General features: G+C 29.4%; 1 protein-coding gene across 1 annotated transcript in view; it reads right to left on the bottom strand.

Moving 5' to 3' along the window:
- The window catches only part of LOC131841937 (neural cell adhesion molecule 1-like), a 117169-nt gene that overhangs the window by 5154 nt on the left and 99340 nt on the right, over positions 1–12675 (bottom strand). Inside the window, exons 2-7 of the mRNA XM_059190336.1 lie at positions 6452–6567; positions 5847–6045; positions 4715–4846; positions 4046–4207; positions 752–830; positions 170–269 (exon numbers count right to left, since the gene is read on the bottom strand). Coding sequence (XP_059046319.1) covers positions 170–269; positions 752–830; positions 4046–4207; positions 4715–4846; positions 5847–6045; positions 6452–6567 — 788 coding nt within the window. The remainder of the gene's footprint in view (positions 1–169; positions 270–751; positions 831–4045; positions 4208–4714; positions 4847–5846; positions 6046–6451; positions 6568–12675) is intronic.

Below are 12675 nucleotides of genomic sequence, written 5' to 3'. Positions count from 1 at the left end.
AATAATATCTTAGTCTTAAGAATGGGAATATAAGAGAGTGAATCTGAATGGTATTGTTCATGGGGCGACTGTTACTACTCATGATGATGAGAAAGTGAGAGATGTCTTAGGTGAGCCGTCACCTTTTATACCATCTAATTATAGTAAAGTAGATAGAAACAGAACTTACCGTATCGTCGGAAGTGATTAGTTCATCGTAATTGTTGTCTCGCTTGTACCACTTGTATGTTGGAGGTGGATTAGCCAAAGCATTGCATGTTATATTTTTACTGGAAAATAATAATAATCAAAATGAAAGTTGTAGATATCTATAGTTTTCAATCCTTTCATCAGAGAATAAGAAATGTTTAATTATTATATTATTTATTTATTTCATACAGATTTTTATAATTCTGTTTACTATTAATACAATTCAAATAAACTCAATTAGGTATGGTTATAATTGTAATTTTGCTACTATTAATATTGTACTTATAGTTTAATTTAATTTTAAATGTAGATTTACAATAGACAATGAATATTCTGTTTCTGGTTTGATTTACAATAAAGACAATGATTTAACATCGAAATTGTATAAATCGTTCAAGGCATACAAGTACTACCATTTTTAATTACCCATTGTTTGTCAATAACACTTCACAATGAAAGGGAATTTGATTAAATTCAAATGAATAGACCTCGTAGTCTCGAGAAACAGCAAATCTCTTGATCACATGGTATAATAGAAATTGTTTATTAAACATTAACTCACGTTTCATTCAAAATCCCGTACACTTCTTCAGTCTTGTATAATGTAGATAGCGTCTCTGCATTGTATAAAACAGGTTTGTCTGAAAATGAATAGTTACTTTTTAATTTTCTTGTATTACAATAATTCTTCCTATTTTCTATATTTTTTATATTTCTAATATCTGAATTACGCCCAAGAGGTCAAAGGGTTCAAATCTGGGAGTGTCAATTTATGTTTCGACAGACGCTCAGGTGAAGGAAACATCCATATCAAACCAATAATCAATATTAGAATTAGTTAAGAATACAGTAAACATGTTATTTAAGATTTTTATTATCTGTAAATATTCCACAATAATTTGATTTTGAATTGATTTTTTATTGCGAAACGAAAAGATGAACCAACATTGCATAATTTATTTTGTAAGTTTAATTAATATTTATTTTGAGATACTTTAAGCATTATTTATATTCCAAGTAAATGATGTATGTCACATATAAAGTCCTCACACTATATTTATACTTGGTTGTGTTGATGTGGTCATACAAAGTCAAGTGAATAAAGGCTGTACAAACAAAAGATTGTTTAAATCGCCTCTCTCAATTCGGACAAGTTAATCCAATAGAACTGAATGTTGTTAAGCTGTGGAGGGACTTGAGAATACTTCCGTTGGTTGCTAAATGCTATATTTTAAATAGAATAGATTTGAATTCTATTCAAAGACTATATATGACTTCATGTAGTTGGTAATAAAATACATATTTCAATTATGTTAGTATTTTGGTGAACATTATCACATAAAATATTATTATTCTATTATAAACGATATATAAATAATAAATTACAGTTAAAAAATAATGTTAAGTTATATATCAATTAATTTAAATATCTTCATAAATAAATTTTTTGCTGCTGCAGCATTGATACCAAAATTTATATATCCTTCCTGTCCTGATTACGCTGACATATGCTATCTAGACCTCACCGAAGACCAATTAAACAAACTATCTCCAAAATATATATCAGGTTCATATTTGGACTTCGTAAATATGACCACATTTCTCATTATCGTTCACAGCTCAAGTGGCTTCCTATTCGTTCGCAAATTGGCATAAGATTCTTTTTAAACCCACTACTCTCTCCTTAAAGAAAGATTCTTATTTCTCGGTGAGGCAAGTTAATCCAATCAGTTTAAAAACCCCTATCCATACATCCTCATTCTATAAAATCCTTTTCTGTACTAGCTATTCGTTTGTGGAACTCACTTCCATTCTCTATTCGTAGCGCACCATCACTGTCCGTTTTCAAAAACTCTATTTTGAACTAAACTTTTCTTGATCTGTCAGTCTTCATCCAGTTAGCTCATTCAAATTGACTGTATATTACTCTTATTCAATAATTTACTTATATACAAATACAAAATAAACACTCCTGTGTGTTTTGTATTTGTATATAATATTTGTGTGTATGTATGTATATAAATTGTATTATATATATATATGTATATATGTATGTAAGTAGTATATGTAAATTATTACTATATTATATTATATATATTATATATATTATTATATTAATATTTTTATATTTCTCTAGTATATATCTAATAAATCTTCTCTCCTCTACCCAAAGGTTGTCTGGAAAAAATAAGACCGCCTTTTGTTTATTACTTATTATGTTTGTTCTTTATTTAATTTAAATAAAGTGTTAATAAATAAATAAATTTCTACAGTGCCTTTTTATTATATGTTTATTATCATAATGATGGAATTTTGTATCCCTAGTAAATTTTTTTCATACGCATATAGTAATTATTATTATATGAATAAATGTGTGCCCTATTTTAATACACCCACTTATTCTGTTTCGTGTTTTATTACCTTTAGAAGCCTTTATAAGGAATGAATGTAGTACCAAAATAAAGATCTATATGTATGTGAAGTGACGAAATTACTATTTCTATTTATGGATATTTCTTGAGATAAAAGATAAAAAGACCTATACTCATCCTCGCAAAACTACCTATTGAGAAGAGATATTCTCATATCGAATTTCATTATGATTCGTTATGCAGTCATATTTTTACATTTATAATAATAATAACTCACGACATAGTGCCATCTAGTCCCAAGCTACGCGGAGCTTTTATTATGGGTACTAGACAATGGATAGTAACACATAGATATATTTTTCTGTAAATACATGCATAATAACATAGAAAATACCCATTCCACTACAAACAATCATGAATACAAATGTTTCTACCGTGCGAGGATTTGAACCCGCGACCATTAGAAGAAAAGCGGTGTGCCAAAGCGCTAGATCACCGAGGGCGTCATTAGCATTGATATCGATAGTAATAGATATATACACAAAAAGCTTTGGAAATAAAGCGATGTATTCTAGTAGAATGTACTAGGTACATTGACGACTTCGTGGAGCTTATCCTCCAGTAGCAGAAGCCTTATACGGGGCTTAACTCAATGGAGATGATCTCTTGTTACAAGAAGCCAGGTTGATACAGGTAGCTTACATCCGTCCATATAGTAGTACTTGTATATACAAAGGCTTCTGCTATTCAATGGACAACAAATCGTAGTAACGGTGATTAGAACCTTTGAGTTAAGTGTTGGACAATTTCCAGATATCTATATGTACACACATATAGATTATGTATGAAAAGATAAAAAAGAAAATGTAACTATGAAAATGTAGCTGACTGTACATAAAAGATGTATCAGAAAAAAATATAATCAGAGGGAATGTATTAATGTAATAGTATAAAAACAATGATTGTTAGAACTTTGTTCTGTTTGTATGTGAAGCACATGCGCGCTTTAATTTCAAAACCGATTTTAGTACGATTTTTACAAATGTATTTTGGTAAGCTTCACTTATCTGTTTGATAATTTCAATTGGTTTATATTAAAAGAAATAAACTAATTAATAAATCATTTCGAGTACGACGGGTATACAATAGAAAGTTGCACGTATTTGACAAAAAATATAAGTAAATGTGTCGCTATGTTTAAATTCGGGAAGTCGAGATCATATTAACATTTTTTTATTCTTTGGAGTTTCAGTAAGAAAACGCCTAAAAACCTTACTTTTTTTTCGCATGCAAACCAATTTTTGCTGTTAGTCATGTTTATAAATAATTATTTAAATAAATAGCACAGTACAGCACTAAAAGTATTTTCTAAATGTATAACTTAAAGAAAAACCGAATATCGGTAATAAGAAATTTATTTTCCTTCGTTAATTTGGCCTCTGTTTTTATAATAATATAAATTATAATTAATATTTTATACTTACGTCTTACGGAAAGATATACTGTCTTATCGGTGTAATGGGAGAGTGCCTTTTGAGTTACTTTACACACATATTCTCCGACGTCCAAATGGCTCAGATTTTTTATTTCCAATTGATAATTATGAGGTCTTACTTTCTTCATTATATATTTGTTTGTCTCAAACACTGAAATGAAATAAAAATCATTAAACAAGTAATTTACCATAAGTATTATGTTTAATTAAACTAAAAAGTAATCCGAGAGACTGCGGTAGGTTCGCCACCGCTTCGGTTTCAAATATACCCTGCAATATTTACATTTTATGTTCACCACAACATTTACACTTGACTATGCCTCTGACTACCGCATTTGGAATAACAGTCGTGATGGTTTTATTATTTTTATCCTTTGTCCGTTAGTATTATTATCATATTCTTTCTTTACAATTTTAAACATATCGGTTAATCAATAAATTCATTAAATATCTTTTATTTTAGATCCAAATAACGTTTTCTTTTTCAAAAAGTTTATTGATATGTACATCACAATGCTAGGGGGCATGGAATTAAATGTCTTTAAAATAAATTAATAATATCTTCTTTACATATGACTATGTCAACTATAGACAACTACTTATTTAAGAAGTGAATAGAAATAATCTAATCGGATAAATGTTATAACGTAAACATTACCGTCAATAGGCTTGCTGTCTCTGTACCACTGAACAATTGGCGCCGGATGACCTTCTGCTTCGCAATCTAACTTCGTTGATTTACCCTCATCCCCTTCTCTGGTCTCATTTCTATTAGTTATGTTTACTTTAACTGGAAATCAATAAAAATGAACTTTATTAATAAATCATTGGTCTTCAAAAAACTTGAGTAATAAGATATTTTCTGATTAGTTTGAGCAGATCCCTTTAAATATAATTGCCGCTATTAGATGAAATATGGAATATAAATATTATTTTTCGTTATTAGATAATTTATTTGAACAACATTGTTGAAAAGATTTTGTTAGAATTGTAATAATAAAAATCTTACAGTGATAAAGGGAAAGAATGTATTTAATTCATTTCATTTTCAGTATAACTATATATAATAGTTATACTGAAAATGAAAAATACACTTTGGGAGACTACATATACATTTTTAATAATTATGTAATCCGGTTACTACATTACTGTTGCATTAGCAGGCAAAAAAAAACTGTGTTCTGGTTTTCTGAAGAGCTTTTAGAGCACTGAGATGAGGGAGTAGGTACTAATTATACTAAACAACATCCATCAACAGAAATATCTTTTTATATAACTGACAACGAAGCTGACGGCTCATATGAAGGACAGTGCCTACTTATATGATCAATAACACAGACATCGTGTTGTAATGAGACAAGTGTAGTATTAGGATTATGTATAAATCTTTTTATCAAGTAGTGATAAGCTGCAACCGTCGTCTACAAATATAAACAGCATTATGGACATCACACTATTATCTTGTTAAACACATTATGTATATAATATAATATTAGGTAAATTGGAGAATAATTGTTGGTAACACTTTTGTATTGTTGGTGACGCTGTATTATTAGTCAATTCATTCCTTTTTTTAGTATAAAAAGTGCTCTTCTCAAACACGCCGTGCAAATAAACCACTTTATTAAAAATTCCTTTCCAAACGCCAAGACCTATCCTAATACAGTCCAACAAATGAATCATATTTTATCACATGTAATACCCGTAATACCACTCATGTTGCTATTCAAGAGGACTAAGATGTCATCCCGTATCTCGGTATAACATATTGTCACAATTGTGATACATACCTCCTACGAGTATATCAATAGTCTCATTAAGATCCCCAGCTTTACAGGTCCAACTGCCGCTATCGGAAATCTTAATTTCGTGGATGATGAGTGGAATCAAAATTCCAGAACTCTCCTTCTTTCTTTCTACGTAGACTCTGTTATTCTTCACTGAACGTTCCTTAACTACCCCACCCGATGGATTTCGCCATTCTATGGGCTGAAAAGTAATAAATACATAGAATAAGAAGACTTAATAAATTATTAATAATTCGAACAGCGTCATTATTTAAATAATCTTTGAGAAACTTTATTACTTTTAAGCACACTTTTAACATATATGTTATATAAATTGAGGAAAACATAAATATTAAAATAGTAAACAATATTAATAAATAAAAAAAAATTACAGATTAAAATATGTCTAACAATTTAAGTACTTGGTTTGTACATATCAGTTGTCAAAATATGCAAATAAAAGATCTGTATAAGTGTATTATTTTGATTTCTTTTCATTTTAATTTATTTATGTCATATTGCTGATAGAAGTATAAATAAAAGTGTTTTATATGTAGTATTATTACACAGATAAAGTAAACAGAAACTAAAATATAAAATGTACATACCCCGTCTATGTTTATTGCTTTACAAAAAATAGCTTTTGTTTCCCCGGCGTTGAATACCGTGGATCTTGCCATTACTTGCAGCCGTGGTTCTGTGTCGTCGGGTTCCGTAGCAGACGCTGAAAAATAAATATTTTGTACGTTAGTAGTTATGCCTTGACTAGAACGTTTATACGATATATTTTAATTTTTATAAAATATAATTGATTGTAGTACAATTTAAATTAAAAAAAGGAACGGGTTTATGCCTATATTCATAACACAATAAGTATATGTTCTACAAAGGTAACTGAGAGATAATCTATATTATCTAATATACAAATAAAATTGGAGTGTCTGTTTGTAATATTGAAATAATCGTTTTTTACTACATGCATATTTATACATATAAATACGGCACATACTACACCAAAATAACGTTTTTTTTACAATTTTTGTCTGTCTGTTTGTTGCGGATAATCTCTGAAATGGCTGGACAGATTTTAACGGGACTTTTTTTGGCAGGTAGGTGATGTAATAAAAAGTAACTTATGCAACTTTTATTTTAGAAAAATAAAGTTAAATTCCACGCGGACGAAGGCGCGGGAACAGCTGGTATATACTATAACTATAGGTAACATGTCGTAGCAAACATTTTGACTGATGGTTAAAGTTGTTGTTGTTAAATAATTATATAAATTTGCATAAAACCTACAAAGATTTTAAGAAGAGAAAATCTTAACGGAAAGAAGCATTCTTTGTTCCAATAAGTAAGAAAGAAATAAATCATTTTGACGCTTATTGCAGTTATGACTAATAACCAACAATAACTTCTGAAGAGTTTCTTTTCAGAAATACAAAGTATTAAGTATAACTAATCTGCTTTGATGGGCACAAATATTTCACGTCAGTACATTACTTAATTTTTGAGAAGCGTTTAGTAACTACCGCATTACGTTAATATATCTCATATATATTTAAGTATCTACTACATAAGATTTATGACTATACTCTGTACAATTTTTGTATTATTTCACACTGTTTAATTAATATTTTCCCAAATTAAAAAGCTACATTGAACTAACTATATGTTTTGTTATTATTGAATTGCCCATATTTCGGCAGTGTTACAACATGATGTCCTGAAAAACAGCGGGTAGATGGTAAAATAATAAAGTTAAGACTTTCTTAAAATTCAGATATTTTAAATTTTCTCTTGGCTAAAATATTTTTAGTATATATTTGTAGTCGCAAAGATGTATAAAAGTTTACTTCGTCTGAATGCCCAGTGGCGTCCATTAAGAAAATAACTTTAACAAATGTATGCTGAAGTACTGTAACTTGCATTTTAAACAGAAACATTGTATATTTTATTACTCTATAATTGTAGAAAGTGATTTCTTCCATATTTATAGAGACAGAAATAAGACGTAGTATTTTGTATACAGTAATAACTTTTAAAGTTTCAAGCTCAAATTATATTTAATTTTGAACATGTTTTTGTGTAGAAAAAAAAAACATTTTACAATACGTTATCTCCTAATGTGCGCTGAGAACAATATTTAGTAGGTAATCATCACAATTAATAGTTATTCTATATAAATAGTAATTAATCTTATGTCAATGTACAATTTAAGGTGTGTAGATGTATATTAATTAATAAAAAAACTAAATAGCAAATTTCGCTCTCTATAATGGCCGAATATGATTATATAAATAGTATTAAGTCGCTTGAAGCAAATAAATAAATAAAATAATATAATTTATATAGTTTGGTAATCCTGTTCAGACATACGGGAATATAAGAGTCGATAAAAATACTTGGATGAACTTTTTTGTGGACGTCTGAAGTAGAACACAAAATCTGGGCAGTTATGTATACAAATTAATTATTTTGTAATACCAGTTTTCATCATATTGGCTTCAGTAATCAGTTTATTCGCCGTTCTGGTTATACAAAAAAATACACGTAGGTATTGAAATTAAGTCAATGTAAATTGCAAATGAAATCGCTTTCATGAAATAAAAGCTTACGGCGTTTATAGACTTGGTACTTGGATATTATCAACCACTTAGTGTAATGAAACTTTATTAATATTCATATCAAAGTGGTATAAAATCTAATTATTTAGCATTTTTATAATATTATATGTATTAAAAACAATTCATTCATTATACACAAAACAGGCTTTCACTTTCTGTATATTTATTACAAAATAATTTGTATAGACCGATCATTTAAATAGTTGATACTTCAACAACTGAATAAGTTACCAAATTTATAGTAGTACAGTTCGTATAATAAATTCAGTAACTTGACTCCAATTGGCTTTTCAGTCTGAAGTGCACTAATGGATTCACGTTAACTGTTTTCAAGTGGAACCATTCAGAAATTCGGTAAGAGTAATGAAATAATATAAACTTAAGTAATGAACAATACAGTTGAGTTAAGTAAGAAAATGTATATTTGTTATGTTGGGATTAAAATGCGAGATGCGAATATGATAATTTTTAAATAAACATTATGATAACGGAGTATGTAATAGGTTATTTTTTTTTACATTTTATGCTAATTAAGTGTAAAAAAATAAAAATGAAAATTGAAAATTCTAAAACATCTACTTAATATGTATTAAGTAGATGTTTTAGAATTTTCAAGTATATTTTACTTCACAGAAATAATCATTTCTATTATAATAAAATGAATAAGGTTAGTAAACCTTTGTTGCAAAATAAAGACAACAATTAGTACATCACAAAAAATATAAACAAAACTACTAATTGATTTGAAAATGTTTATAATATTGAAATCGCATATAAAAGAGCTCTAAAACACATCAAGTGGAAGATTAATTGCACTGATGCATGACGATTTGATCGTAGATGTATTTGAGTGTATATGGAGTTCTATATGGAGATCGAATGGAGTCTCTATTTCATTCTTTATGTTGTGTACTTATGCAAACAAATGACGGAGAAACTGGTGTTTACAGCAGTCGCAAAATTAGCTCCATGAAGAATGTGAACCATTCGACAATGCCTTGAATTTTGTTTCTCGCTTCGAAACGATACAATAAATGGCTGCGGTTCATTTCACGCGAAGTTGGGACGCTCTCTTAGTTAGTAGGTATTACATACTTCGTATGAGTTTCACGAAAATGTACTAACAATTTATATACTGATTTATGTTATTAGTGCACTAGACTATTTTGTTTTGTTATAACGATTGAGATTTGTAGCAAATTTAAATATTGAAGAACTTAGACTTAGCTCTGGAAGAAATGTCTTTCAGTCATTCATCATGTAGTGCAAAAAATAAAAATACTAACTGCAATTTATACAAAAAAATAAAATAGGCAAAAAAAGAATGAATAGTATACATAAATATATAAAAATACATAGCTATACAAATACATGAATTTAATTATTTATTATTATAGTATCATATTTAAATTCTATAGATTTCAATACTTCTATGGTTTAAATGACTCCAATCAAAATAAAGGCACATTTTATGAAACTCTCTAAAGAGCGATGTTCTTCTTAAGGAAAATTGAAATTGAGTGTTCAAGGTTCAAAAATTGATTTTTGGTCGATCGACATCAGACACCACTTGCCGAAGGATTTGCCGAAAGGCTTTCCTTTCATATTACATCTTCCTGAAAGCGCTTGTTTGTATAAGCTAACTTTTCTCGAAGATATCGAAAACTATCTATATATTTTATGATTTAGTATTAAGGATTAAAAAGTCACTCAACCTAGACAACCCACCAAGTACGTTGACAAAGAAAAGATATAGAACAACATAAAACTAAAACAAATAAAACTCTCAACTACTTATGGTAGCCATGAGTATTCATTTTCTTCCAAAGTCTTATTTCAAACTTGTTTCATGCATATCAATGTGGTTGCGCTGTTTACCGGATTTTCAAAATTCAGTTTTCAAGCACTGACGACATTCAAATGAACTGCAATTTCGCATACGTATCTGTCTCATGATATAATTTGGTTGCAATGTGGTAACAATGCCATTGGTAGCCAGTGGTTTTATTTGAAGTTGGCCGGAAGATTGTAATAAAATAATGCATTTCCATAGAGCACATAAGAAATTCGCCATTGTTAGAGAACAATAGCGGTTGGTTCTATATATATCATGATCATTGTCTTGCCATTCCGTATATACACTCATATTCCATTATTTGAGGTCGGCGCAGTATGTCACTTTCTTCCATTAGTACCTATCAATCGTCATATATGAATTTACAGTCCTGTTACGAATATCACAATTCAAACAGTTCAGCCATCTGTTCGTTCATCACCTTCGGTCGTTCTCTCTTTTTATATCCGTAAATTAAAAACTTCCTTTATATCATAGTATTTACTCCCACCGCATGCCACATCCATTCCAAGATAGTATTTTACCTCATAATTTCTCTAACACTGGGGGAACTTTCAAACTTCTTCGTGTATACTCATTTTTTACTCTGTCATTCTTAGTCACCCCACACATCCATCTCAGCATCGAATCTCTGCCACATCTTTCATCCGTTCCTTTTCCAGGCCTATATTCAGTATATAATTATACATACAGAACATACACTGGACTTTTATACCTATTTTGTATGAAAACACAAAAAATAGGATAAATAATACCGCGCTATCTAGTCACAAATTAAGTAAAGCTTATTTTGTATAAATATTATTTTACCAATAGAATAAAATGTTTGGGCGGAACGCTCGTAAAGTGAACAAGCAACCACCAACATGCAATGTCTATTACATGACGTAATCATTTTGTTATGGACATCTGGAATCTAATAGATTTTATTTGTGAAAAAAATGTTTGTAATAAGCGAGTATCGAACTTGTGATCGTCCGAAACCGCAAGATTATCTTAGCGAAACGATTTAGTGATTGGTCATTCAAAGTGATCATAATGGTTATGTACCTACAAAATAAACATTTTTAAAAGAGCCTTTCATTTCATCAGATTTAGAGTAAAATGATATATAAGAAAACTTTACAGATCGTATTACACTTTATTATATTTTCTTTGTGAAATGATGTGCGTAATAAAGGAGACGATAAACATATAAATGAGTTGGTATTTAGGCATAAAGATCTATTGCTGTTTATTTAAATGTAACTGGAGTAATTACGAACGCTCGAGGTGCGAGTAATACCTGTCGAGATGATTTATTATGAGTCTTATTGATCTCAGCCGGCATGCGGCAGTCTGCACTGAACCTTATTAGAAAATTTGTTATTATATTGTTTGTGATCTATCTAAACGCACAGACAAAGAACATGATCGAGATCATGTTCTAATTGATTCTCATTTTTCTAAAAATGCATCGAACTGTGTTAGATTCCGTATAGCCAATTTCGTACTTTAATGTTTTGTATCGGAGACTAGCCATTAGGCTACTAAAAGCAGGACTTTAATTTTCATACGATTCTGAACAATCAGTGGAAGTAATTTAAATTAAAATTCGGTGTAAATATTTGTAAATGAATTCGAGATACAATTTTTTATTTTTGGACATGACTATTATAATAAGCAGCAACGATTGGAAGGAGTGATGTCCTTAGGATTATAAGATTACTTAAATAAAAATGTTAATTCTCGATGTAAACTATTAAAATAAATTTGCTTATAATATGAAAATATATGCTTTTAATAACCTGAATAACTGTTTTTTTATATTGTGAAATGAAGCCCGATCCCCAACAGCGTAGTCGACGTTGCAGGTCTATTTGCGACTTACGAGTATGTACCTCAAAAGGCCATCGATGCTTATCAATTAAATTACTTGTATGTTAAAAAGATCATAAGAAAAATGCATAACTTTTAGCTCAACATTTAAGTTATTTCGTGTATGTAGTTTAATAACTAAACTATTTCAGTAAACTATATTGAAATATCTATCATGTGGCTACGTCCTAAATATAAACTTCCCAAACATTCTCGTTACTGATTCAAAGTTAGTTAGGATAAAATATTAATTTGCATAATACATAACAAAGCATTATATGTTGTGAAAATGTACAAACGGAAACTTCAAGTACAGGCTGTCACTGACTGTCAACTTGCCAGGTTAATACTCGGTTAATTTGGCCTTACAAGTGCGGAGTGACGTGAACTTTGAAATAGTTTTAATGTTACCCAAAAGTTGTCCGGTACAAGTATCTTGGTTCTAGGCGAATAGTTTATTTCTGGGTCGGGGTACCGAATATTTGTATTCTAA

The sequence above is a fragment of the Achroia grisella genome, unplaced genomic scaffold (genome assembly GCF_030625045.1).
Source record: "Achroia grisella isolate CSIRO2021 unplaced genomic scaffold, CSIRO_AGI_Agris_v1 utg204, whole genome shotgun sequence".
NCBI lineage: Eukaryota > Metazoa > Arthropoda > Insecta > Lepidoptera > Pyralidae > Achroia > Achroia grisella.
Note: the sequence above shows the minus strand (reverse complement) of the source record. Positions and strands in the feature narration are given on the sequence as shown.